This window comes from Podarcis pityusensis (genome assembly GCF_964106645.2).
Source record: "Podarcis pityusensis genome assembly, chromosome: 2".
Taxonomy (NCBI): domain Eukaryota; kingdom Metazoa; phylum Chordata; class Lepidosauria; order Squamata; family Lacertidae; genus Podarcis; species Podarcis pityusensis.
In genome coordinates, this window is record NC_138029.1 from 7,265,815 (window position 1) to 7,292,816 (window position 27,002).

The 27,002-nt window shown below is 49.2% G+C and overlaps 2 protein-coding genes across 2 annotated transcripts in view; one reads left to right on the forward strand and one right to left on the reverse strand.

Annotated features, from left to right (window-relative positions):
- The window catches only part of PRPF40B (pre-mRNA processing factor 40 homolog B), a 30,781-nt gene extending 10,494 nt beyond the window's left edge, over positions 1 to 20,287 (reverse strand). Inside the window, 19 exon segments of the mRNA XM_080994473.1 lie at positions 1,015 to 1,106; positions 2,502 to 2,634; positions 2,636 to 2,641; positions 4,168 to 4,376; positions 5,016 to 5,166; positions 5,382 to 5,490; positions 6,464 to 6,628; positions 6,888 to 6,952; positions 7,157 to 7,259; positions 8,292 to 8,459; positions 9,985 to 10,015; positions 10,117 to 10,237; positions 11,077 to 11,187; positions 12,779 to 12,804; positions 13,203 to 13,230; positions 14,274 to 14,354; positions 14,438 to 14,587; positions 15,688 to 15,780; positions 20,189 to 20,287. Of these exon segments, the coding sequence (XP_080850599.1) occupies positions 1,015 to 1,106; positions 2,502 to 2,634; positions 2,636 to 2,641; positions 4,168 to 4,376; positions 5,016 to 5,166; positions 5,382 to 5,490; positions 6,464 to 6,628; positions 6,888 to 6,952; positions 7,157 to 7,259; positions 8,292 to 8,459; positions 9,985 to 10,015; positions 10,117 to 10,237; positions 11,077 to 11,187; positions 12,779 to 12,804; positions 13,203 to 13,230; positions 14,274 to 14,354; positions 14,438 to 14,587; positions 15,688 to 15,780; positions 20,189 to 20,191 (1,845 nt within the window). The 5' untranslated portion in view covers positions 20,192 to 20,287.
- Positions 16,590 to 27,002, forward strand: part of LOC308470975 (retinol dehydrogenase 7-like) — a 267,166-nt gene continuing 256,753 nt past the window's right edge. Inside the window, exon 1 of the mRNA XM_080994735.1 lies at positions 16,590 to 16,909. Coding sequence (XP_080850861.1) covers positions 16,670 to 16,909 — 240 coding nt within the window. The 5' untranslated portion in view covers positions 16,590 to 16,669. The remainder of the gene's footprint in view (positions 16,910 to 27,002) is intronic.

The window sequence follows — 27,002 nt, forward strand, 5'->3', positions numbered from 1 at the left end:
CTTTAAAGGTCAGCACCAACACTTTGAATTGTGCTCGGAAACGTACTGGGAGCCAATGTAGGTCTTTCAAGACCGGTGTTATATGGTCTCGGCGGCCGTTCCCAGTCACCAGTCTGGCTGCTGCATTCTGGATTAGTTGTAGTTTCCGGGTCACCTTCAAAGGTAGCCCCACGTAGAGCGCATTGCAGTAGTCCAAGCGGGAGATAACCAGAGCATGCACCACTCTGGCAAGGCAGTCCGCGGGCAGATAGGGTCTCAGCCTACGTACCAGATGGAGCTGGTACACAGCTGCCCTGGACACGGATTTAACCTGTGCCTCCATGGACAGCTGTGAGTCCAAAATGACTCCCAGGCTGCGCACCTGGTCCTTCAGGGGCACGGTTACCCCATTCAGGACCAGGGAATCCCCCACACCTGCCCGCCTCCTGTCCCCCAGAAACAGTACTTCTGTCTTGTCAGGATTCAATCTCAATCTGTTTGCCGCCATCCATCCTCCAACTGCCTCCAGACACTCACACAGGACCGTCACCGCCTTCACTGGTTCTGATTTGAAAGAGAGGTAGAGTTGGGTATCATCCGCATACTGATGAACACCCAGCCCAAACCCCCTGATGATCTCTCCCAGCGGCTGCATGTAGATGTTGAAAAGCATGGGGGAGAGGACAGAACCCTGAGGCACCCCACAAGTGAGAGCCCAGAGGTCTGAACACTCATCCCCCGCCACCACTTTCTGAACACGGCCCAGGAGGAAGGAGCGGAACCACTGTATGACAGTGCCCCCAGCTCCCAGCCCCTCAAGACGGTCCAGAAGGATGTTATGACACTATGGATTCATTGCCAAGAGAAGAAGCTTCTGGAAAAAGAACTGCGATTGAACACAGGGGAGAAGGTGCAGCCAGCTCTGGGATCATGGAGAGAAGCACAGGTTGGGATTCAGGAGAGGGAGCAGTAGACCAGGAAGAACTTAGGTGTTTCATTCTCTCCATGTCCCTCCAACGCACACTATGGCCACACCTTCAGAATGTCCTTGATAATCTTCTTTTCATCATGGAAGCGGGCCTTCAGGTCTTCCACGTAGAACTTGAACAGGTCCAGTGGGGTGGAGCCTGTGGAAGGGGAGAAGAACACATCCCGTTATTCATGCCTGCAAGAAGGAAGTTTTTTAAGATAGTGGCTTTCGAACTGCCCCGGGATTCCTTAGAAGTTTATCAGCAGCCCAGTAAATGACAAGACAACAATCCCTGGTAGACCACTACCAGTCCCCCACCTCACCCAGTAATCTGCAACAACAGAAGAACAGAAAGTGTGTTCTCTGGCTCACTCTCAGTTCAGGCCAGGTGAAAGTGAAGAACCCTGTATCAGTGGAAGACCCTAGGACATGGGTGAGGCAGGTGTGGCTCCTCAAGATACTGCTGGACTACAATTCCCATCATCCCTGACTATCAGGGCCATTATGGCTAGAGCTGATGGGAGCTGAAGTCCACACCTTCCTCACCCTCTGCGTTAAAAACATTCTCCAGAATCCTGTGCAATGTACAGAGATGCAACGGCAGAAAAATCCATGCTGAAAATGTATCCCCCCAAAAGACAGGGAGTCTGAAAAACACTGAGATAAGGTAAGTTGCCTTAAAAACTTGAATGAAGCCAATGGGTGTCCCCAGCTCAGAGCTGCTAACTCTGGTTCAAGGGCTTCAAGCATCAATCTTCATGCTGAAGATCCAAGGTTCAATCCTCGATGTTTCCAATTAAAAATCTGAGGGCTTGGATTCACTAATTGGAAATGATGAAGGTTGACTCTGGGATCTTCAACAGGCTAAGCATGTTCTCCTACCTCTGAGTTATACCCTCTGAAAACGAAACTAAACTAAACTAAACTAAACTAAACTAAACTAAACTAAAAAAAGGGACAGAATCTAGGAATGGAAGTTCCCCAAACCCTCCAACCATCCTTTTCCTCCACTGAGCACTTTTCATTAGCAGAAGAGTGCTTTTTAATCCCCTGAAACAAGCCATGTTGCCCACCATAAGAACAAGAGAGAAGACAATGGTCTGTCTCTGGAAGCAACCATTTTTACTGATGCCCCATGCATTTTGGAAAGGTTTCCTTCCTTCTTCAGGGGCAATTCCTTGCGGGTGGGGAGTTGCTTTCTCTCTTTGTTTTTGTGGTGCTTTTAAACCCCAGCCGCACTGACAAATACCACTCTTCACAGAAGTTGGACTACAAACGTTCCGCGGCGACAGCTTTCTCTTCCCATTGGTTAGCTGGAACGCCCATCTTCTCACATCGGCTCAACTAAATCACTACCAGGAGCACAACCCAATGCATAAATTCACCCGCTCCTGTGGAACCTTTCTGTGTGCCTCAGCTGGTGCTCACGCCTACTGCACTGCGTTGGGCTTTCTGCTCTCTCTTTCAATACATCCCAGGCACCTCCCCTTTGGATGGGGGTCACTATGGGGAAGGGGGTGGGGGCAGGGGCTCCTGTCCATCGTCTGCTTACCAGGCTGGCCCAACATGTTGGCAAAGCGTCTGTCGGTGCTGAGGGAGGGGTACAGCTCCATCCAAGTGGACATGGAGTGCAGGCGCCCGCTCTCGTGCAGCTCGTCCAAGAAGGCCTGAGCAAGAAGCAGCCTGGTTATTCTACGATAGAGCGAGAGAGATCGGGGAGTCAGCCCCTCCCCCATTTACAGGCCCTGTCGGGGGCGGGGCGGCCCATGTGCTCCAAAGCAGGCCCCCAAACCCCACGTTCCCCCTAGGCAGCCCAAACACAGCTCATACTGGGAGGGGCTGGTTTTTTTTTAAGGCCTCTTCTCCAGACGTTTCCTAGGAAATCAGGAATACTTTTCAGGTCAAAGCAAACATTGTCTGTGTCAAGAGCATGCAAAATAGTCTCTGCCTTTGCTCTGTTGCCGAACCATCTTAACAATTCCTTTATCCTCAAGATAATTGCAGGGACATGAAGGGAAGCGGGTGGCGCTGTGGGTTAAACCACAGAGCCTAGGGCTTTCCGATCAGAAGGTCGGCGGTTCGAATCCCCGTGGCGGGGTGAGCTCCCGTTGCTCGGTCCCTGCTCCTATCCACCTAGCAGTTCGAAAGCACTCTTAAGTGCAAGTAGATAAATAGGGACCGCTTTCTAACGGGAAGGTAAACGGCGTTTCCGTGTGCCCCGCTGGTGCCGGCTCGCCAGAGCAGCTTCATCACGCTGGCCACGTGACCCGGACGTGTCTCCGGACAGCGCTGGCCCCCGGCCTCTTAAGTGAGATGGGCGCACAACCCTAGAGTCGGACACGACTGGCCTGTATGGGCAGGGGAACCTTTACCTTTACCTAAAAGGGGACTTACCAGGAACCCAACCCAATCTGAACGAAGCCAGATTGGATTGCTTAAGTAAAGAGATTCAAACGAATCTACCAACTAGCTTCCTGCTATATATTGTGGAATGCACTCTGCTGCTGACTGACAAGTACGAGTTAGGAAGGATACTATTAAATCAATATATCCTCTCCTAGTATTTACAACATTCCCTCAGCGCGGTGGCGCTGTGGGTTAAACCACAGAGCCTAGGGCTTTCCGATCAGAAGGTCGGCGGTTCGAATCCCCGCGACGGGGTGAGCTCCCGTTGCTCGGTCCCTGCTCCTGCCAACCTAGCAGTTCGAAAGCACGTCCAAGTGCAAGTAGATAAATAGGTACCACTCCAGCAGGAAGGTAAACGACGTTTCCGTGCACTGCTCTGGTTCGCCAGAAGCGGCTTAGTCCTGCTGGCCACATGACCCGGAAGCTGTACGCCAGCTCCCTCGGCCAATAAAGCGAGATGAGTGCCGCAACCCCAGAGTCGGCCACGACTGGACCTAATGGTCAGGGGTCCCTTTACCTTTTTTTAAAGCAGCAGATGATTACAAATGCGGCTACAAGAGAGAGTGTATGAAGCTGCCTTGTTCCCATCAAGCCCTTGGTCCATCTAGCCTGGTCGTTGCCTACTCGGACTGGCAACAACTCTCTGGGGTGTTAGGCAGACGTCCCCCCCCAACCCCAGGCAGGGACTGAACGGGGACCTTCTGCAACCAAACCATGTGCTCTGCCCTTCCGCAAGGCTGCCTCCCACTTCCCAAACAGGGGCTCTGGGTTCCCCCCACTGATCGTGCCCCCCCCCCCAAAGCTGCAGCTACCTGGAAGGCTTCCCTGTTCTTGCGCTGCTGGCGCCTCTCCCGCAGCCGGCCGCGCTCACGCTCCTCCTCCTCCTCTCTTTCCAGGGTCCGGATGTGCTCCTCAAAGCAGATCAAGGCGTCCTCCTTGTCCATGTCTGAAAGAGGTGGGAGGGGCCCGAGCTCAGCTGGGCAAGGGGGTGCATCACTCTGGGCCAGCAAGGTGGGGCAGGCTACAGCACAGGGAAACAGGGAGGGGAGTCTATCATCTCTGGCTGGGGGGGGGATCGGGGGGGGAGAGACATGTGGTGCTGGAGGGGTGGGGGTGGCAGCAGCAAGGAGAGCCAAAGGCCAGGACATCTGAGCACTGCTTCTACGCTTTATAGCCCTAGAACCAAAGCTTTCATGACTTCTGGGGAAACCCAGCCAGATGGGCGGGGTATAAATAATAAATTATTATTATTATTATTATTATTATTATTATTATTATTATTATATTCTGGAAAGCACAACAAACCCAAAACAGGTCACAGCCAAAATGCCCACGCCAACAGAATACATTTATTTCAAGGGGTTAATCACAGTATTTAGGATTTCAGGGCCTCGGGGTCTCCCTTTATTTTATTTATTAGCAACAGATATAGATTTGGATATTGATAGGTGTCTGAGCTTTCCCCACTTGTAAACTGAAGGGCTCCACCCCACCCTATTAATGAGTCTTTTTCTTACTGGTGTGACATTTCTGTCATGCGCACAGAGCCTCATAGGAGCCCATGTGATTCTGGAACTTCCACCTGGGAGGGGTGTGCATTCGCCTAGGGGGCTTTGTGCGGGGAAAGAGAGAAGGACTAGGAAGGTGGAAGGCGCCTCACTTTGCAGGTCTTCATCCTCGGCAAAGCTGGGGTTGTCCATGAGGTACTGCTGGGCTTCGGACCAGGTGGTCTGGAAGCTGACGCGGCTCATGCTGTCCAATATGCTCTTCAGAGCCTGGATGTTCCTCTTGCGCAGCTGCTTGGCATGCTCCTGGGTGGGGGGCAGAGGACAGCATTGGGGGGGGCGGAACCCACCCCAGCAGGACCCACGGCTTCCTGCCCCCAAGCTCCGGGAGCCTTCTCCATTATGAGGACTGGGGAGGTGATGGGCAGGGAGGGCATTCTGGGAGATGGAACGCCTGGATTCTATGCAAACGATCAACCACCTCTGTCCTCCTTTGCTCACACTCCTTGTTTTCGTTTTACCTTCTCCTTTTTGGCCAGGAAGAAGAGAACATCATCGTAGATCTCCTTGCGGTCACGCTCTGGCACCACAGCCCACACTTCCAGCTCCCCAAACATCTGCTCAGCTTTCCTGGGGTGACAGGAAAAGAAAGGAAGCAAGCAGCAGGGGGGGGGGGATGCTGCTGCAGTGTGGGCAAGGGAGGGCATGCACACAGAGGCCCTCTGGCGTGGCCACAGCCAGGAGCACCAAGCTCGATTCTTCTCTCACTTTTTAACTCGTGCCAGGAAGCTTATTCCCACATTGCATGGAACACAGGTACATGTGTTTGTGTGAAAGGGTGTGCACTTGCTGATTTCTTCAGCTCAGCTAGTTGTGTACAGAGGTACATAGGCTGTACGCTTGCTGCACATCAGCCGCAAATAAGGGTACCAGTGTACAGCTCAGCTCTCTGACTGCAACATGTGAACACTCCTACTGGAACTGCTGGAAAAAGCAGAGCTAACAGAAACTCTGGAGCTTGAAAGAGGAATCTTGCAGGCTGGAGCTGGGACTTATGCCCCCTGATCTGCCACAGAAGGTATGTGCTTCTTCTTCAGGTACCAAGGGGAGCAGAGGCATGCAACAATGGCCCTCGTGACTGGCCAGGCTTTAATATCAATAATAGGCAGTAGGAGCCTTCTCCCTTGCCTGGTCAACAGCAAACAAAAGCTACTTCTGCTCTGAAATTCAAACTCCAGATTATTCGGCATTTCCAGTTCAAGCCCCCTCAGTTTCACCAATGAGGACTCTGAGCTGAAGAATGATCCCTCCCTCCTGGTCTAAGGTTGATTGATGGGTCCTGCCAGACCCCAACATGAAGCCTGGAACATGATGACTTGCACTTGATGGTACCCACTGACTGGGCAGACATGGAGTGACACCTCCTCTGTCCAGGGCCAATCAAATCAGACTCAGAACAGGGTGGGAAGGGCCAGGAAGAAACCTGCAGGTGCCCTAGCTCCCTCCTTAAAGAGCCTTAAAGTGCCCCCTACTCAAAGAGAACTACTGCACTGGGATCCTGCCCCTCTGCAAGAAACCTGGCTGCAACTTTGGCACTCTCTACCTGTAGCGGGTGATGGAGCTCATCTTGCTGTGCTGCTCCAGGAAGCGCTGAAGCTCCTCTTTGGCTTCCTTGGCCCGGAGCCGGGCCTCTTCCTTCTCCTCCTTGTCCCGCTGAGCCTTGTAAGCATTGAAAGCCTGCTTCTTCTCACTCAGCTTGGGCAAAGCGCTGGGGCACAACGCAAGAGGGTCATCAAGGGTTGCTCTCCAGAGACGGCACCCATCCGTGACAAGGGGTGAGGGAGAATGGGGGGGGAAGGAGTGCTAGGGAATTCCCAGCCACACAACACTCTGGGCCAGGCAAAGCCTAAGACTAGCTGGACTTTTTCTCCTTCCTGCAACAGTCAGGATTTCCAACTGTGCAGTGAAGCAGGCTGGGGGCTGCAATAACATTGTGGGAAGGAAGGGGCGTTCGTTTCAGACTGTACCTGAACCGCGGGTCGGTGCTAATGAGCTTCATGGCCTGCTCCCACGACGCACTTGCTGGGACGCCCTGGAGCCAGAGAGCAGCAGCATTTCAGCCAAAATAGCACTTCCAGCTTGACTGGCCCCACCCACTTCGCCCCTCATCTCAGGACCAGTTTACACAATCGTAGTCAAGTTTTTGCCTGGACTGCGCCAATCCAGGCTACATGTTTGCTCGTTCCTAGGAGGGAATCTCTGGTCCTCCAGCCCACCCACCTGCCCCTATCAGTACCTTGTCCTTGAGCAGCTCCTTAAAAGCTTGTTTGGCTTCTTCCTTGTTGCTCCAGGCATTGCCAGGGCCACGGTCTTCCTCGTCTCTCCGGACGGGATCACAGCTAGCTCAGGAAACAAACAAACCCCCCCAAAGGTATCAGATGGAGCAATGGGCATGCCAGTGCTCAGTCCAGGGTTTCTCAAATGAATTTGGGTCTTCCCTTCTCACAATGGCCAGCCAGATACCTGTGGGCACCTCACAAGGAGGACCTATGCGCAATACTTCTGAGTCCCAGGGTACACAGATGCATTCCACACCTCTGATACTGGAATGCAGTAACCCAGCCATAATGGAGGTACAGACACCCCCAACTTCCACACATAAGGCTTTGTGGACGGGGGTGAATGGATATTAAAGATGGTTGCAGCAGGAGTTCTACTTCCTTCCCTTTACTCCCGCCACACACACACCCATCCCAACCTCTTGGCAAAGGGTGGAAGCTTCAGCATCCCTGAAGGGGAGGAACTTTCCAGCCCCTCCCTCCACGGAGCCAAAGAAGCGGGCGCTAGAATTCTAGCCTGTACCACTTCAGGCAGCCGGTGGGCATGTCATGTTGTTGTTTTTCTTAATGCACCCTAATAAGAAAATAAAACCTCCCTGTTTGTACGAATCCAGCACATCAGGGACAGGGCCACACTAAACCTTTTCTCTCTGGTGTACTAGGCTGTTATATGCCCTCAACGGGGAAAAACAACAACAACAACAACAACAACAACAACCAGCCCACACCTCCTGCGCTAAACACACTGCAAAATGACACACTCCAGAGCTCTATGACCACCTGCAATAGTGTGTGTGGAGGGGAAGCTGTGGCTTATTTTGCAAGAATAGAATACCACTTCCATAATCATCCCCCGCTTGGTGTTCCCTTTCCAATTCCCCAAGGAGGGGGGAGACTCCACAAACCCCCAGTTTGAAAGCCAAGCCTGGATGGGGGAGCCTGTAGCTGTCTGTGTGCCGTGGACCACAAATCCCATCATCCTTGGCCATCGGCCATGCTGGCTGAAGCTGATGGCAGTTGGAGTCATCATCCCCCCAAAACCCAAGGAGGCCTTAATCCCACACCCTCTCTGTCCCCCGCCCCTCATGTCACCTGCTTGCGATCTCCTCCTCAGCTGCAGTTGGCCCGCCCTCCGTGCCTGGCGTTTCCTGTCCTTCGATGCCCCCGGTGCCTTCTGTGTCTGAGGTGGCTGCGGAGGATGGGGTGGGGCTTTCAGGGCCCGACAGCGGCGCCTCTGGTTGCTGAGGCTGCGGTTGCCTCCTAAGGAAGGGGAGAAGACCAGGCTTCGGAACGTTGTGCGCCAGAACACACACACAAGAAACTGGCACCATTCATGTTGGTGTTGACCTTTAAAGCCCTAAACGGCCTCGGCCCAGTATACTTGAAGGAGTGTCTCCACCCCCATCGTTCTGCCCGGACGCTGAGGTCCAGCGCCGAGGGCCTTCTGGCAGTTCCCTCAATGCGAGAAGCAAAGCTACAGGGAACCAGGCAGAGGGCCTTCTCAGTAGTGGCACCCGCCCTGTGGAAAGCCCTCCCATCAGATGTCAAAGACATCTTAAGGCAGCCCTGTTTAGGGAAGTTTTTAATGTGTGACATTTTAATGTGTTTTTAATCTTTGTTGGAAGCCACCCAGAGTGGCTGGGGAAACCCAGCCAGATGGGCGGGGTACAAATAAATTATTTATTATTATTATTATTATTATTATTATTATTATACACATGCTTGGTGGTATTCTGCATCCTTTGCTGTCCCTTAAGGCTCAGGTGCCTTTGGTGGCAAGGAGTGCCTTCCATGAGCTTTGGCTGGTGGCCCAGCTATGCCCCTATCCGGACAGGGACAACCTAACTTCTGTCTCCTATGCTCTGGTTATACATGGGGCTGCCTCTGAAGACAGTTCGGAAACTTCAGCTGGTGCAGAATTCAGCGGACAGGTTGCTCAGCAGGGCAAGACTGTTTGAGCATATGATGCCAATCCTGACCCAACTGCACTGGTTGCCAATTAGTTTCCAATTCAAAGTGCTGCTTTTGACCTATAAAGCCTTAAATGGCTCAGAACCGCAATACCTCAAGGACCGCCTTTCCCCATATAAACCAACCCGGACCCTGTGACCATCCTCTGAGGCACTTATTCATGTGCCTTCTCCCATGAGAGGTTCGGAGGCTGACCACAAGAGGCCTTTTCTGCATTGGCTGTATGTAAGCCGTTCCGGGAGCCATTTTGGGCTGAAGGGCAGGGCACTAATGCTCTAAATAAATAAATCACTAGCTAGGGGTCGGTAATAATTTTTATCTGCTAGTGATCTAAATAAATAAATAGCCAAATAAATAATTCTGCTACCCGCCAAATAAATCTTTTCTCTCCTTGGCAAGGGCTAAAAGCAGGGGAAAGAGAGAGAGAGATGCTGAACAAGGCTAGCACACCATAAAATAGGGCCTCTGCGAGCCTTGAAAGTCTCAATCACTGTGGATCTTGCCCGAGCCTCTTCTGGAGGTGGAATGGGTGTTTTCAAGCTTCTTGCACTGGCCATAAGGGCAAGAACAGGGCTGGGACCCTCCAGGTGTTGCTGGCCTCCAAATCCCATCAACCCCAGCCAGCAGGGCCAGCGGTCAGGAATGATGGGATGTGGAGTCCCAACAGCTTCCCTTACCCCTTGCTCTCTCTAAAAGCAACTTCAACACAAGAAAGTTAGTTTTTTGGATGCTGAATTCTGGACCCCATGCCAGATTGTTAAGCTGGCCGGAGGAGAAGCCCTTCCTCACGTGAAGCTCCTCCACAGGGACTTACTCTGCTTCTTCTTCCTCTTCTTTGATCAGTGCTGAGGAAACAAAAGGCAGGGGGTGGTTACCATGGTGACGCTTGAGGAAAGGCAGGGCCCAGCCCCGGGCCTAATCAGCTCCTGGCGGCCCAGACCCTCACCTTCAATGTCATCAAGGTCACGGGGACGGGTCCAGCGGGACTCCTTGCTCTGAGTGTTGTAGTAATAAGGTTTCCCGGTCTCTGAGCGGTACTCACGCCAAGGGCAGCGCGACAACAGGAGCTGAAGGGGGAGAGAAAGGACACCTTAGGAGCTGCCTGCGCTCTTCCTAAAATGGTGGTGGTGACAAGGTTCCCTCACAAAAACTTCCACCACCACCCCCTTTTTAAAAGACAGAGTCAAAAGGACCATCTGTATATTTGTGTGTACGTGAAGAAGCCAACGCCCAACACACTGTCACAGTCCAGAGTGACCAAGAGACAAAATGCAAGATAGGGCTATGTAGATGAGAGCAGGCAGGGGTGTCAGTAATTGGTGCACAAGAAGACAGGAACAAGCTTCACCTTGGCAGCAATGAAGTCCCCAGATGCACCCCCTATTTATTTATTTTTACTTTCCCCGGAATTTGCAAATGGTTGCCTTTCACTCCTATGGGATAGAACGCTGTAGTGAGAACCAAGCCTCTGAATACCAGTTGCAGGTGGGCAGAGTGTGCCTGTTTTCAGGTCCCGCTTGCAGGTTTCCCACAGGCACCTTGTTGGCCGCTGTGGGAACAGGATATTGGACTTGGTGGACTACTGGCCTGATCCAGCAGGCCTATTCTCATGTTCTTTTGTACAGCCCTCCAGATATCTGGCGACCTGCTATCGTGTCTCCTCTTAATCTTCTCCAGGCAAAACATACCCAGCAATTTCAACCATTCCTTGTAGGATTTGAATCCAAGAACCCTCAATGTGCTTTTTCTTTGGGCTGCTTCTGAATAAGCTCACAGGATCCCCCCTCTCCCTTTGTCCCTTAGCTCCTATCTCTGGTCTGCTGGCCTCCACTCCTCAACATTCAAGATAACTCAACAAAGAGTAAGGCATCTATGTTTGGAATGCAAGGCTAACTAGGGCTCTCACTTCTGCCTTGGACTTCAGCTCGTCCGGCTTTTCCCAGCTTGACTGTTTGGTTTCAGAATTGTAGTAATAAACTCGCCCATCCGGAGCCCGATGCTCAGTCCATGAAGGCTTCTGAGGAAAAAGAGGAGGAGAAGAAAATGGGACACTTTGCAGGAGGTTTTTCTTGCATGGATATCTTGCAATCACACCATCTCAAAATAGAAACTGGAACTGAGCAAAAAATTTAAAATTCGGTATTCTGAGAATATCAGCTTCCATTTTCAATAAATAAGTAGTAAAAAAAAAAAAAAGCAAGTTTCTAGCGCCTGTAATTATGAAGATAGGGTTCAAACCATGTAGGCAACACCACAAGAAAATCTCCTAAGTCTCAGGGTTGTGGGAAAGGCTGTCTAGTAATAAATTTCCTATAGTCAAGGAGTTGGGAAGTTTTAGCGCCCAGTTTAGTTTCATGTTTAGTTTTATGGGATGCGGGTAGCACTGTGGTCTAAACCACAGAGCCTAGGGCTTGCCAATCAGAAGGTCGGCAGTTTGAATCCTCTCAACGGGGTGAGCTTCCGTTGCTCAGTCCCTGCTCCTGCCAACCTAGCAGTTTGAAAGCACGTCAAAGTGTAAGTAGATAGGTAGGTACCGCTCTGGCGGGAAGGTAAACGGTGTTTCCGTGTGCTGCTCTGGTTTGCCAGAAGCGGCTTAGTCATGCTGGCCACATGACCCGGAAGCTGTAGACCGGCTCATTTGGCCTGTAAAGCGAGATGAGTGCAACAACCCCAGAGTCGTCCGCGATTGGACCTAACGGTCAGGGGTCCCTTTACCTTAGTTTCTTTACCGCTTCCCATAACAACCAGAATAAATTATGCAAAAGAGGGAAATGAAAAATAAGCTGACACACTGCTTACAAATATAAGCAACCACACTTGATTTCTTTCTCTGGTCTATATCATCAACAAAATACCCCTTGCAGCTGCTAGAGACCCTTCCCCAAGGTTCCTCATCTGAATCAGGAGCTCAACCATCGTATACACACACAAACTCCCCTCCCCTCCCAGGGCCAAAAAAACTCCAGTTTTGTTCCTTGTTCCCCAACTTCTATTTGGGGATTTGCTTTTGCACAAATCCAGAAGATCCAGCACTAGAGGAAAAGTGCCAGAGCAGATTGCTCTTCAGTCTCTCTAAACAAGGCCCAACAACATCAGCACAAGGTTTCTAGGATGACAAAATACCCATGAAGTTACAATGCCACCGTGCAAGGCAGGTGCTGGTGGCAGCGGCGTCAGCAAAGCACAAGCCACACACAGCTGATGCCCACTGGCAGGCGTTCCACAAACCACTTTCTACAGTATTAAAAACAATTAAAACAAATGGCAGCCATAGGAATAGGGTGGGTCTTCTGCTTGCCACTGAGCTACGCTTCCTCCCCATGAGTTGTGCCTCTTCCTCATCCACAGGCACTATCCAGTCAGTGCCTCAGCCACACCTCTACACAACATTCACATTGACACAAATAATTGTTCCAGCTGGGGGAAGAATCACATTTTCTCCAGCAACAGAAATAAAAGCTGGAGTTTTGAGCGCTGGGAACATGCAAACTAGCTGACCATGGAAGTGGAACCTTGAAGGAGGCTGCCCTTAAACTCCCCATAATAAAAAGAGTGACAACTGAGCATTTAATTCTTCCTCTGAAACTGGTGCTTGGCCAGTTACTCACCACAGGGGCTCCTTGGGTCGCCGTGGCTGCAAATCAAGAGAGCAGAGATTAGACCAGGTACAGTGGCTTAGCGCTGAAGAGGATACAAGCTTCTAGGAACCAATTTCAATTTCTCTATAATGGGGGAGCAAAAGGAAGCTTGCAGAAATAACCATCTCATCTGGACTGGCACTGGATGGTAGGACTCCAGTGTTTTCTGGTTAAAGGTGCTGTGCCTTTGAAAGCAACGAATCAGGCAAAATTTCAACAGATGTAGTTATTGCTCCTCTCTGCACTGAGAGGCTACAGCATGAAGCCGTAGAAGGCACAGTAACTCCATTGCAAAGAAAGACCAGGGTGAGAAGCAGCAGGTTTCTCTGCTGTTGGATTTGCTCCTAATCGGAATGCACCCTTCCCTTAAGGACAAATCCACTGGGATACTCACCACTGGATGGGTCTGTTGCAGGACCTGCCTGTCAAAAGAGAAATGGGAACTAAATCAAGGCGTTTGGAACCTGCTCTGTCCGTAACTGGAGGGAATTCCTGAGCCTCTTTGCCCTCAAGGCACTCTACATGTTGCAAAAAGATTGGCTAGGCAAAGTGATTTGGAGCAGAGAAGTGGGAGGCATGTGAAGAGTTAAGCATGTGTGTGCATGCTCATGTGCACACGTTCTGCTGCTGCATTCTAAGTCACCCCCTCCCATGACAACTTTGCTCTTGAAAACAGGCCACTGGCCTCTCCTCTTGCCTATTTAGTAAGGCCCAACAGCACCGACTATCTCTTACAACACTCATCCACATACCCAGATGCTCGAGCTACATCAAAGGCCAGCAAACGCTGCCACATCTGCCTGGGCCAAATTGATAACACGACCCACAGCTTGGTGACCCTAGCAGCAGCAGCCAGCAGGAAACCCTTCTCCAATAGTGTGGCCAACTTTTTTCTTTTTGACTTTGTCTTCATCAAGAGCACCACATGCCACATTCGGAGTAATAAACAAGCCAGTTTCAGCGGCTACTGCAGTACACACGCAACCCTTTGTACCCTGGGGTTGCTTTGCCCTCTACTGGCAGGGAGAGGCAAGCAGGAATGTAGGCCACAGTCAAGATCATGGGTAGGCAAACTAAGGCCCCATCGCCTTCTAAATCCGGCCCCATCGCCTTCTAAATCCAGCCTGCGGATGGTCTGGGAATCATTGTGTTTTTACATGAGTAGAATGTGTGCTTTTATTTAAAATGCATTTCTGGGTTATTTGTGGGGCATAGGAATTCGTTCATTCCCCCCCCCCCAAAAAAAAAATATAGTCAGCCTCCCACAAGGTCTGAGGGACAGTGGACCGCCCCGCTGCTGAAAAAGTTTGCTGACCCCTGGTCAAGATCAAAAGGCCGTCCTACTGATATACAGGCATGTCACCAAATTCCTAGTGTGAGTGCCACTACCAGCAGCCTTGCCACAAACTGGAGACCCTTATCTCACTATAACCCACTGAGATCTATGCCCCTCCCAGATACTCACCCCTCCAGAGACAGCAACAGGCCCACCTGGCACCCCAGGCATTATCATCCCAGGCAGCATTGGTGGTACCATTGTGGGCATCTGGGGGAAACAACCAAAAAATGGTGTAAGTCATAAGAAGATGGTCAGAAAGACAAACAAAGGCTTTGTGGGAAAGGCATTACCTGTCCAAGGGGTGGCGGTCCAGGCATGGGTGGGATCATTGGGGGAGGAGGCATCATGCCCGGAGGCATGGGCGGCATAGGGGGCGGGCGCGGTCCCAATGGGGGCAATCCCATTGGAGGGAACGGAGGTGGGATCCCAGGATGAGGCATCTAGGAGCAAGGAGAAAAAGAGAAAGAATACACTCCAAGTCGCACGTATCCAAAACAGCTGCCAGCAACCATGGCATGACTTGGGCCTCTGTCAAGTAGAAGCAAATTGGGTCCAACATCAGGGCAATAAGAAGGCAACATTTTCACAGGACAACCCCTCCCACAGCAGCACTGCACTTCAACAGATAGGGAGGGCAATTGTGCGCATATACAAGCTTACAAAATCCTACCGCAGACATGGCGAACTGGCAGACTGAAGTCCAGGCAATGGTCTCCAGTCCACGTTTCACATGCTGCAATTCCGCACCACGACTCAAGTAAAGGAAACGTGTAGAAAGACAACAGGATCTGAACTCCACCGAAGCCTGTAATGACCTTTCAGACTTTCACAGCATTTCACTGCCCACGACTGACAATGATCAGGAATGATTGGAGTTGTAGTACAGCCACATCTGAAGGGCCACAGATTCCCTACTCCTGTCTTATACTTTGCAAAGCATCATCAACAGTATTGGTGCCATATGCTTATTATGATAACGATTATTATTTTGCTGCTCCGGTATATAAAGAGTAGATACAAACTCACACTCATGCCACTTTCACATGTACAGTGGTACCTCTGGTTACGTACTTAATTCATTCTGGAGGTCCGTTCTTAACCTGAAACTGTTCTTAACCTGAAGCACCACTTTAGCTAATGGGGCCTCCTGCTGCCGCCGCGCCGCAGGAGCACGATTTCTGTTCTCATCCTGAAGCAAAGTTCTTAACCCGAGGTAATATTTCTGGGTTAGCGGAGTCTGTAACCTGAAGTGTGTGTAACCTGAAGTGTATGTAACCCGAGGTACCGCTGTACTCAAAACACATCCTCACATTTATTTAATATTAAATTTATTTCTCCCACACACAAACACACACACTTCGCAGACAAAGGAGTCCAAGGTGGTACACACAGCGATGATAAAGTAGGATGCATCACCTGTCACATATAACACCTTTATACACTCTCGTGTGCACGCACACACACCATACACCCCGTTGCATAGGATCAAGGACCAGAAGGCAGCTTAACATGCTGAGATACAAGCTGAAATACAACTTACAAAGGGAGGAGGCAGAATTGGTGGTGGCGGTGGAGCTGGAGGAAATGGGGCCGGCTGCCCAGGCGGAGGGCCACTGCCTGAATCTGGAGCTGACTGCAAAGAGAGAGGGGGAGGGAGAGAATAAACGTGGGGTGGTGGTAATTGCGAGTTTATTGCTGGGGAGGCAGCTAAAGTGAAAACTGGTGCAAGGGGTATATATTGGGTTTGGATGGGGCAAACCCAGGAATAAATCTCCGCTCAGCCCGCGACGTCCACTGATCCCCCTTTGGCAAGTCACACTCTTGTAATCTAACTTCTCATGAAGTGTTGAGGTTAAAAATCCCAGTCTGAACTGCAAGGATGACTCCAAGTGTTAGCTGGCCTTCCTCCAGCCAAAAGAAAATGACTTGCTCCCTCTTTTCAGCTACAGCATAATTTGCATTTAATGTGTTGCTCCCCTAATCCTTGCCTTTGCCATCCCTTTGCTCCCCCAAACTAGTTTTTCTGGATCTCCCCTGCTGAGTCTGTTAGAACATACAAATAATAAGATCCCAACACACGATGAGAAATACTTTTCACCCCAAATGAATAGGCTTCAGTGGCTTCCTTTATTCTTTTGTGAAGTACATGGGCAAAAAACTGGCTTGGGATGCTACTGGCAGGAGACTCCAGTGTGCCTTTTGGTTAGGAGAACCAATCCAGGAAAACAGGCTAACCCAAATAAGAAAGGGACTGCACAATCCTAAACAGATGTCTGGAAGATCTAGGAGTCTTGGTTGACCACAAACTTGACATGAGCCAACAGTGTGACGAGACAGCTAAAAAAGCCAATGCAATTCTGGGCCCCATCAATAGGAGTATAGCATCTAGATCAAGGGAAGTAATAGTGCCACTGTATTCTGCTCTGGTCAGACCTCACCTGGAGTACTGTGTCCAGTTCTGGGCACCACAGTTCAAGAAGGACACTGACAAACTGGAACGTGTCCAGAGGAGGGCAACCAAAATGGTCAAAGGCCTGGAAACGATGCCTTATGAGGAATGGCTAAGGGAGCTGGGCATGTTTAGCCTGGAGAAGAGGAGGTTAAGGGGTGATATGATAGCCATGTTCAAATATATAAAAGGATGTCACATAGAGGAGGGAGAAAGGTTGTTTTCTGCTGCTCCAGAGAAGCGGACACGGAGCAATGGATCCAAACTACAAGAAAGAAGATTCCACCTAAACATTAGGAAGAACTTCCTGACAGTAAGAGCTGTTCGACAGTGGAATTTGCTGCCAAGGAGTGTGGTGGAGTCTCCTTCTTTGGAGGTCTTTAAGCAGAGGCTTGACAACCATATGTCAGGAGTGCTCTGATGGTGTTTCCTGCTTGGCAGGGGGTTGGACTCGATGGCCCTTGTGGTCTCTTCCAACTCTATGATTCTATGATTCTAAGATGTCCCTGGAAGCTAACAATTAAAGTCCAAGGATGCCTGCCTTTCCCTGTTGCATTTATTGCAGGTACACTGCCTCTGGACATAGCAATTCACTTTAGCTATCATGGCTATCAGCCACTGATGGCTCTTCTCTTGCTGAATTTGTCCTGCACTTAAATAACAAAAGCAAGCAAGCTAATGGCCATCTCCCCAGCTTGCAGTAGTGAATTCCTAATGTGTTCCCAGTCAAACTGGTTTGCTTGGTGAGCACAGAGTGGCTTGCCCAGTGGGGCAGAGCTGCAGCAATAGCCTCTTGACAGCAATGTCACTGGTGCTTACTGGGAGAGGAAAGGAGGCAGCAAGCTCGGGACTGTGTGCGGATTGGCTCCGCTAGACCATTCACATGGTCCTGATCTTGGCCCTCCCAGTAAACACTTGTGTGAAGGCTACTCTTGTAGCTCCATCCCACTGGGCAACCCCTCCTGCACAAGACAGGTCTTTCTCTGTGGTGTCTCCACAGTCATGGAACTCTCTCTCAGTTACCATTCACCATTTAAGTTCTGGCTTTCAATAAAGTCTTAAAAACTTGTACTTTCCCCTACTGCTTTTTCTTAAGAGATTTGCTGACTTCACGCCATTTCTCTCTTGTGTCTACTGGCCTGTATCCAATCAATGCTTCGTATTCTGCCTGATGGTCTACTGTTTTAATTTCTCTTTGTACATTACCTTAAGAAGGGCTTGACCCTGAAAAGTGACTAATAAATAACTGGGATAAATGAACAAATAATGAACATTCATTAATGCACTTCTGTGTGAAAAATGCACTTCTTTTTGCTATTCCTCCTGAATCTACTGCTTGTTGGTGATGCCAAGTTCTGACACAGGATGTGTGAGAGAGGATGTTACTTCAGTCCAACACCATTCATAATTTCATAAAACCTGCCATCCCTTTAATAAACACCATAAGCTTAAGGCAAGTGCTCCAGCCGAATGATCCTTTCAGTTGCCTTTTTTCTGTATGACAAGTGGAGGATGGCCAGGTTTGGAAAGCAGACTTGGATTAATGGGCACATACATACAGATGAACTTGTAGGAGATGAGGATAACTGGGAGCAGAGATGGAGAGTAATAAGGAATGGCTACACTGGGGCATGAGCAACAACATTTGGTGGGAAATGGTAGCATATCTAGAGAATGGCTTCATTTGTTCACAGTAAACCAAATTTTGGCCTACCATGTAAAGTGTTGGCTCCTGAAGAACTCCCACCCACTTTTCCTTCTAGCACAGGTGGTTAGCATGGGTTGACTTAGCGCGTCGTCAGGCTCCTCTCCATGAATGGCACCAATGCCTTATTCTCTCCAGCATAAGGAGATCCCAGATTTGGAAAGAGTTAGGCAGGGACAAGACAATTCTGAATTGCCCTCTTCTATAACTGAGCTAGAGGAAATCTCAGTGTGGGGACATAGCACCTAGCCCCTAATTTATTGCCCTAAATCAGAACATAACAAGCTGCCTCGTATCAAGTCAGATGATTGGTCTCTCTAGCTCAGCACTTGTCTACTGTTCTTCAGTCTTGGGTCCCCAGATGTTGCTGAGTAATAACTCACATAATCCCTGTCCATTGGCCAAACCTGTTGGGGATGATGGGAGTCCAGCAACATCTGGGGACGCAAGGCTGAAGAATGCTCTTCAAGGGAGTCTCTCAGTCCTACCTGGAGATTCCAGGGATCATCAAGCCAGGGACTTTCTGCATGGAGAGCATGGGCTTGACAACTAAGCTACGCTCCTTTTCCTAACGAGTGACCTGGAAGACCCACTCTTAAACAGGGAAGCCATGGGGCTTTCAGCTTCTTGCATGGAAGTTCATTCTACTGCAATCTATCAAGGCTTATTCACTTCTGTGCTGACATCAGCAAACTTGACACTGGTTCCATCCTCAGGGTAGCTTGTACAATCTACTCTGATGCTCTCTGCCCAATACTGAAGTGATTTTCTAAGCCCAGTTCACTATCTGGAATGGCAGTTTGAATCCCACTTCAGCTGTGGAACAGACTTATTTTATATACACATTATCTGCCTGTGCATGCGTGTCCATGTATAATGCATACCTATCTAGGTCAATGTGTCCACGTATTTGTGCCTACACATTTGTCTGCAATGTCTATCTGCAGGTGGGCCTTCAAACATGAATCCTTCCACATGTGCCTATAGTTAGATGTACATGACAAATAAAGATTACTTGTATGCAATTTACGTTAAAAGGTCCCTATGTTTATGTATATTAAGCAGTGCATGTATTTGTGCATTTATGTGCTTTAGCAGGTGATCGTACCTATCCCTGCAGGCATACATCAGGGTGTGCACACATATGTATGACACATCCCATTTATTGCTGCGTGCTTGCTCCCATGGACAGTGTTTGTGTGCGAGTATAGATATGGACGAGCGAGCGGACATGGTGCGGTAGACAGGGTGCCTGTGGGAGACTCTGGTTCAGATTCGTGCTCAGTCATAAAGCTCACTACTGGGTGGCCTTGGGAAGATTGCTATCTCAAGTGAATGTAGCTTCTCCTTGTAATCCCAAAACAATACTGTTCGCTTCAAATTCATCCCCTGGGCTAAAGCCGGTGTAAAATCTACACATGCTTTATGTGTGCACCTATTCCCACATCTGCACATGAGTGTTTGCACATGTGGGGTTCGTGTAGTTCTGCATGCACCTGTAGAGAGATCTGGATGCTTTTGCATTTCCCCCCTTCCTTTCTGGCATGGTGCATCTAGTTGCGCAAACCAGGGTGCCTCACTATCCGGCTGCGCACCCTCCTCCCGGCCTCCTTCCAGCACCCACCTCATTGCTCCGAAGCCTCCCGGAGCGGGAGCAAGAAAGGAGAGGAGGAGGAGAAGGAAAAGGAGGCGGGTGGGGAGCCCCATCACCATTCCCCCTTGGGTGCAAAAGATGTGGGGGCGATGTGGCGCGTGGAGGATGTCCCCTCCGCCCCTCCCTCTCCCTCGCAAGCTTCCACCGTGCACACACACGCACCCCTCCGCCCCCCAACCCATCTCCGCCCCGGATCTTCGGGGGAGGGGGAATAACAAAGCGGCAGACATTACCATGGCCGAGCCTCGGATCAGCTGGGCGTGCAGGCGGGCAGCTCAGCCCACCCGGCAGTAAGGGCGGCCGCGATTGGAGGAGGCGGGCTGAGGGAGAGGAGGGAGGCGGGCGGGCGGGATCCCGGGGGGGGGGGGAGGCAGAAGCGCGGGAGGAGAAGGGGGAGCGGGCGAGGGCGGCTGGAGCTCTCCAAGGGCGAGAGGCAGCAGGCCGGGCCAGGGGTCACCCAACCGCGGCGCGCGCTCTCCGCAACGTCATAAGCTGTGGTGTTTCCCCCCCCCCTTTGAAGAGTGCCTCTGAGCATGTGCGGAAAGCCTCTTTCCCACCAGAGGCGGTCGAAGGATGCGCTCCTCCTCGCGCCGCGCTGAGGAGAAAGGAGCATCCGCTTTAGGATGAGGCTGACGCGGCTCCCGGGGGGAAGAGGTGGTTCTTCACCTGGGGGGCAAAGCGCGTGGCAGGGGGGAGAGGCCTGGCTCTCTGCCAGGGCTAGAGGCTCCTCGCCATCACGAAAGAGGACCAGGGAAATAAAACACGGGCAGCGCCTGACAAAATAAGGGACCGCAAAAAAGAGTGCGCGGTTCATAGGACCCGCTGCCTCTGAGAGGATGCGCTCTCGACATGGCCTAATCTTGTCTAATCTTTTCCCCTGATGTTTGGGAGCATTTGAAGCGCCATTGTATGGCAAGCCCTTTATCAGATAACACGAAAAGAGTGTATTCTACCAAGTCACAGCTCTTCTTTAGCTGAGAAAGCATGTCACAATTGGGTCCAACGTGCATAAAAACAAAACATACCAAATATATATATATAATTACAATGGTCTAAATTTTATGCCCCACCACCACCTTTGTGCTTGAGGCTCAGACCAAATTTTCCTCCAGCCCCCCTACCCAAGTCAAAATTGGCCAGCTGCAGTCAACATGGTCAGACATGCCATATGTCTGGATTTTCCCTGACATGTCCTCTTTTTGGGGGGGGGCAGCATGCCCCTCTGGCCAGATTTTTGTATTTTATATGAAATGTCCAGTTTTTTTGGTTTTTTATTTCTTAAATTTTTATTATGATTATTATTTAATTTTATATGGGGGTGGGTGTTAGGGTATCCAGCAGCCACCAGGCCTTCCACGGGTGGCACTAGGCCTGGCAGGACTTCCATCAGCTTTTCCTGGCACAGCCTTCCCAGTGCCACTCGACATCGCATCTGAAGAACAGGAGGCCAAAGACAGCAAAGGTAAGAAAGGGAAGAAGGGGGCGAGGAAGGAGTCAAAGGCAGGGAGCGAGCGACCGAGACGCAGGATGGTGTGTGTGTGTGTGCCCCAAACGTGTCTGGGTTTGGGGGCTTTGGAGTATGGCAACCCTAGAGGGGTGATGGGAGCTGTAGTCCGAAAATCTGAAATGCTGCCTTTAAAAGGAGCTTGATGGGCAGAAATCAGTAGGTGACTTCTTCTCTTTTCATAGCATGGGGAATACCGGTAAATACCACCTTCACATTAGGTAAAGGTACCCCTGACCATTAGGTCCAGTTGTGGCCGACTCTGGGGTTACGGCGCTGATCTTGCATTACTGGCCAGCATGACTAAGCCGCTTCTGGCGAACTAGAGCAGCGCACGGAAACACCGTTTACCTTCCCGCCAGAGCAGTACCTATTTATCTACTTGCACTTTGATATGCTTTCGAACTGCTAGGTTGGCAGGAGCAGGAACCGAGCAACAGGAGCTCACCCCGTCGCAGGGATTCGAACCGCCGACCTTCTGATCGGCAAGTCCTAGGCTCTGTGGTTTAACCCACAGCGCCACCCGCGTCCCCTATCTTCACATTAGACTGCTGTTAAAAGCACAGTTATGGTGGCCTGGCTGATGAAAGCAAATAGTTGGACAAAGTTGGGGTAAAGCAAATACCAGATGAACACAAAAATGATTTAAATAGTCCCATCACAAGTGCAGGGAAACATGATGCAATTAAAAGCCTAAAAACAAATGAGTCACCAGGTAAAGATGGTTACACAGCCTCAGTTTGTAAAAAGAACGAGTAACACCAATTTTATGTAATTTATTAAATGTGGTTATGGTAGGAGAGCAGATTCCATCTGCATGGAAGGAAACTCAAACTGTAGTTATTAAAAAAAACAGATAAGACAGGGAAATGGTGTGTTTGTAGCAGGCTTTAAATGAAAGACTTCCGTCACTTCGCTTCATATGCTGTATTTATTTATTTATTTATTTATTCATCACAAATTAGGTTGAAATTCTGAAAAGGGCTGGTTTGCATGGTATGTGAAAAATTAACAGATTTGTTTTAAATCTGCTTAAATCCTGCATTTTCTTCCAGGTGTCTGAAAGCTTTTGATACTAATTTTTTTTATTGAGCTTTCAGCCTCGGCAGCGATGGATTTGTTTATTTTTCTGCTTCCTCTCTAGTTCACTATATATGAACCACTAATCATGAAACAGAAGACTATTACAGGCTGTCTCCTTCATTTCTAAAATGTTACCCATGTAGATTTTGCAGGAATTTTTCTCCTGATGTTGACTGCCTGGTTACTTTGTCTACACACTTGCCAGCGGGTGGCGCTGTATGCCCCCTTTATAAATCCTGCAAATGCTCCCTGGGGATAAACAAAGGGATTGTTGTTTTCCTCCTTAAGGATAACCAATGCATAGCCTCCAACATTTCTCTGATGCAAATAGGGTCATCCTAATCCATAATAATAATTTTACTATTTATATGCCACCCATCTGACTAGGTTGCTCCAGCCACTCAGGGGCCCTTCCAACATATATAAAAACATAATAAAACATTAAACATTGAAAAACTTTCCTATACAGGGCTGCCTTCAGATGGCTCTGGGGCCAGATAACTCCATATCCTCCAGTATTTCTCTGATGAAAAAAAGGACGTTCTAAGAAAAGCAGGAACTTCCAGGATCAAATTAGAAACCAGGACGGCTTCTCTCAATCAGGGACATCCCTGGAAAACAGGGACACTTGGAAGGTCTGTCAATGATATTTTCACACATGAAAGCAGAAAGTCTGTGAGCCTCTTAGCAGACAATTTAGCAGCACCATTCCCACAGTTCCATGGGAAGAAGAAACTACAGTTCCCAGGATTCTTTGCGGAAGGAAAGCCATGACTGTTTAAAGTGGTATGATATCACTTTAAATGCATATGGGGCCTAAGAGCAGACCATGACACAAGGGGCATGTGAAAGAGAAGCCTTTCCTTCCTGCCATAGCTGTCAACTTTTCCCTTTTTCTGCGAGGAATCCTATTCAGAATAAGGGGATTTCTCTTAAAAAAAGGGAAACGTTGACAGCTATGCTTCCTGCATGCCGATTCCCCAGTAAGAGCATACAGAAGAACCTTGCTGCATCAGACCAAAGGCCCATCGAATTCAGCATCCTGTCCTTACTATGTATTGTGGTAGAAAATTCCATTCTTTAGCTGGGTGCTATGTGGAAAAAACGCTTCCTTTATCTTCCAGGAGTCTTCCTCCTGAGTGTTAAAAAAATCATCCTTATACTGGATGACTCCAGGTCTAAATCAAAATACTCAAAAGCTGCTGGTGGCCACAGAGGGGGAAACGTTCATTGGGATATAGCACAGAAAAACAGGAAAATGCCGTCTGTCAGAACAGACTATTTGTCAACCGCCCCCCCAACTTTAATTTTCTAATACACAGAACATTTCATTGAATTACAAAGATGCTTAAGATAACAAGTGTAGATGGATTATGCATCATAACCCTAAAATTACTCTAAATTATATACCATAAATCCATTTCAATATACATAATTTTCTCCCTTGTAGGAGATTATCTCCTGTCCTTATCATTGCATCTTAAATTCAGTGATGTGATTCACATTGACGATCATACATAACAATCAAACATTTAAAAATAAGTGACTTGAGGTTCAAAAAGCTATTCAAGGATACTAAACTGGAACAAAGTGAACCCTATGCAAATGCCATATTTAACACTCCACAGCCCAGCATTACACATCCTGTATTGTAACTTTGCTGTTTTTCTGCTGAGTCATTCTATACTCACCTAATAATGTATGTGGATTAATTGCGTCGTGCACTGTATATTGTTCCAATACAAAATGAATGAGTTTCTCAGCAAACTTATCTTGTTGCCTTCCTTCGCTGATCTTTATTATGTTTGTTAATTTAATCATATAAGCTATATCCCAGATGCTTGCTCTCCAGGCCTCCCTTGAAGCCGGGTGGGGAGCAGGTCTGGCTTTTTCCATTCCTGACATATAGCCATCTGGGCTGCTGTTAATAATGAGTTGTTATCTCCAAGTCTTCCAGAAGCACAATTAATCTAAAATATCCCAACAATATGATTAAGGGGGCTTTAGGTACTTCATAGTCCATTGGCTTTCTTTCCTTACACCAAGACTGCATTTCAACAGATTGTGATCTTTGGACTTTCTCATCACCTGCTGGCTCTTTACGTGAAGATGTCAAGAATTACCTGTGTACGTTTGATGAACTACTTTTGGATTTGGAATATAATAGTGTGGAATGAGGGACGCAGGTGGCACTGTGGTCTAAACCACAGAGCCTAGGGCTTACCGATCAGAAGGTTGGCGGTTCGAATCCCCACGACGGGGTGAGCTCCCGTTGCTCGGTCCCTGCTCCTGCCAACCTAGCAGTTCAAAAGCACGTCAAAGTGCAAGTAGATAAATAGGTACCGCTTGGGCGGGAAGGTAAACAATTGTTTCCATGCGCTGCTCTGGTTTGCCATGCTGGCCACATGACCTGGAAGCTGTATGCCAGCTCCCTTGGCCAATAAAGCGAGATGAGCGCCGCAACCCCAGAGTCGACCTAACGGTCAGGGGTCCCTTTACCCCTTCACCTTTACCTTAAAGTGTGGAATATATTTCTTGCAACTTGAAAACATTGGGTGGCGTTCAACGTGGCATATGTATGCCCAGAACAAAGTCCACTTGCGGAACAAGACTTCCACCCTCTCCTCCCTCTGAACATCCCTTAAACCTGCCCCCAACCCTCCAGAGCAGATTTCAGGGGCACAGGTGGGAGGGGGGCAAAGAGAAAGTCGCTTTGCATAAACTGACCTTATATTATTGTGCAAGCAACATCTCAGCTAAATCCTGCCTATTGTTCTTTGCCTCAAAATGAATCTCTGGGCACCGGGCAATCCTTTTAAAATTGGTAGGGCTGCCACAAGGCAGACAAATTTGCCTCCAAGGCAAGGGTTCTTGTTATAGGAGCACAGAGTGCTCCAGAAGGCCTGGATCTTTTGCCCCAGATCTCCTTTCCACTTACTGTCTTTCTCAATTCATCGAAAATATTATTTTTGCTTTGCATACAGGGCTGCAAAGCACAATGCAGGTGAGACTCCAACAAATCACCATCTTATTTTGCTCTGAGGCTGAAATTCACCTCCACATATAAATGACCACACACACATTTTACGCAGATTTGTGCTGCGGTGGAGCTGAACTCTCTGAATCTACCTACTTGCCAAAGTTCCTGCTTGGAGACCAGGTCCAGCATTCAGATTGCTAGTTGGCCATTCATGAGTTAACTCAAGTTGGGGAAACCTGGCGCCCTCCAGAAGTCATGGGACTCCCAGCAGCCCCAGCCAGTATGGCCAGTGTTCAAGGATGAGAGGAGCGGCAGCCCCAACATCTGGAGGGCCCACAGGTTGCCCACCTCTGGATTAAGTCAGCCATACAAAGCTGGTGTTTAGCATGTGCTCCATACATGTAGGTGACACAGACAAGGATATCCTCTCGCCTGTGTGCTTGGAGGTGGGGGTTGCTGTTCAGCCGAAGTATAAGAAACTTCCTCTTTTTAAAATCTTGCTGTCCCTGGTGTCTTGGAATTAAACCCAGGAGATTTGAGACCAGCATCCCTCACTGGCCCTGTTCCTCACCGCAGGCGACGGCTCTGATCCTCTTCTGTGAGGAAAGTTTTTGCAGCCAGCACTCTGCAGGGATTAACTGGGAAACATGAAATACAAATTTGCGCTAATCTCCTCCGGCCCTGGATTAGTGTGGCTACAAAGCTTCCGCAGCGCAAGGGCCAGGAGGGGACTTTCTTTTGCGTAGGGAATCAGGGTCAAGTTTATTTCAGTCTCCGCTACAAGGAGATTGAAACATTTCTTTTATCTGCCTGAGCAACCAAGGCAAAGGAAAGGAAGAGACCAAGGCTGGGTAAACAAGACCATTTGCTTCGTCTCCCACTCCCACAAACAAGGAGTGTGGTGGAGTCTCCTTCTTTGGAGGTCTTTAAGCAGAGGCTTGACAACCATATGTCAGGAGTGCTCTGATGGTGTTTCCTGCTTGGCAGGGGGTTGGACTCGATGGCCCTTGTGGTCTCTTCCAACTCTATGATTCTATGAAACACTCTGGTGTTTGAAGCTGTGAGCCACAATCCATCAGCATCCTGCAGTCTCTTGAGAAATATTTCTGATGCATTTGCTTTCCCTCAAGCTGGCTTCCGAGTCTTCATTAAGCTGAAGTGTGCATAGTTTAGACACCCATTGCACACGCACCACTGATAACATATGTGCAGGTGTTGGCTTCATTGGAGTTCAGGAGAGGGGGTGGTTGCAGGTGTGGGAAAACACATGCAAGGAATCAAATGTGCACATGCCGCAAGTTTCTAGACCTCAGGGGTTAGACTCATCAAAGGCACTGCAACTCTTTCCTGAATAAGCATATATAAGCTGAGCGATTCAACTTTTCATTTTCTCCTGTTTTACCCACTTTGTTCTGTTAAACAAATCTTTCTTATTTGTTCAACTTCTGCCTGAGTCTCCCAAGTATTTAATTTTTCCTTC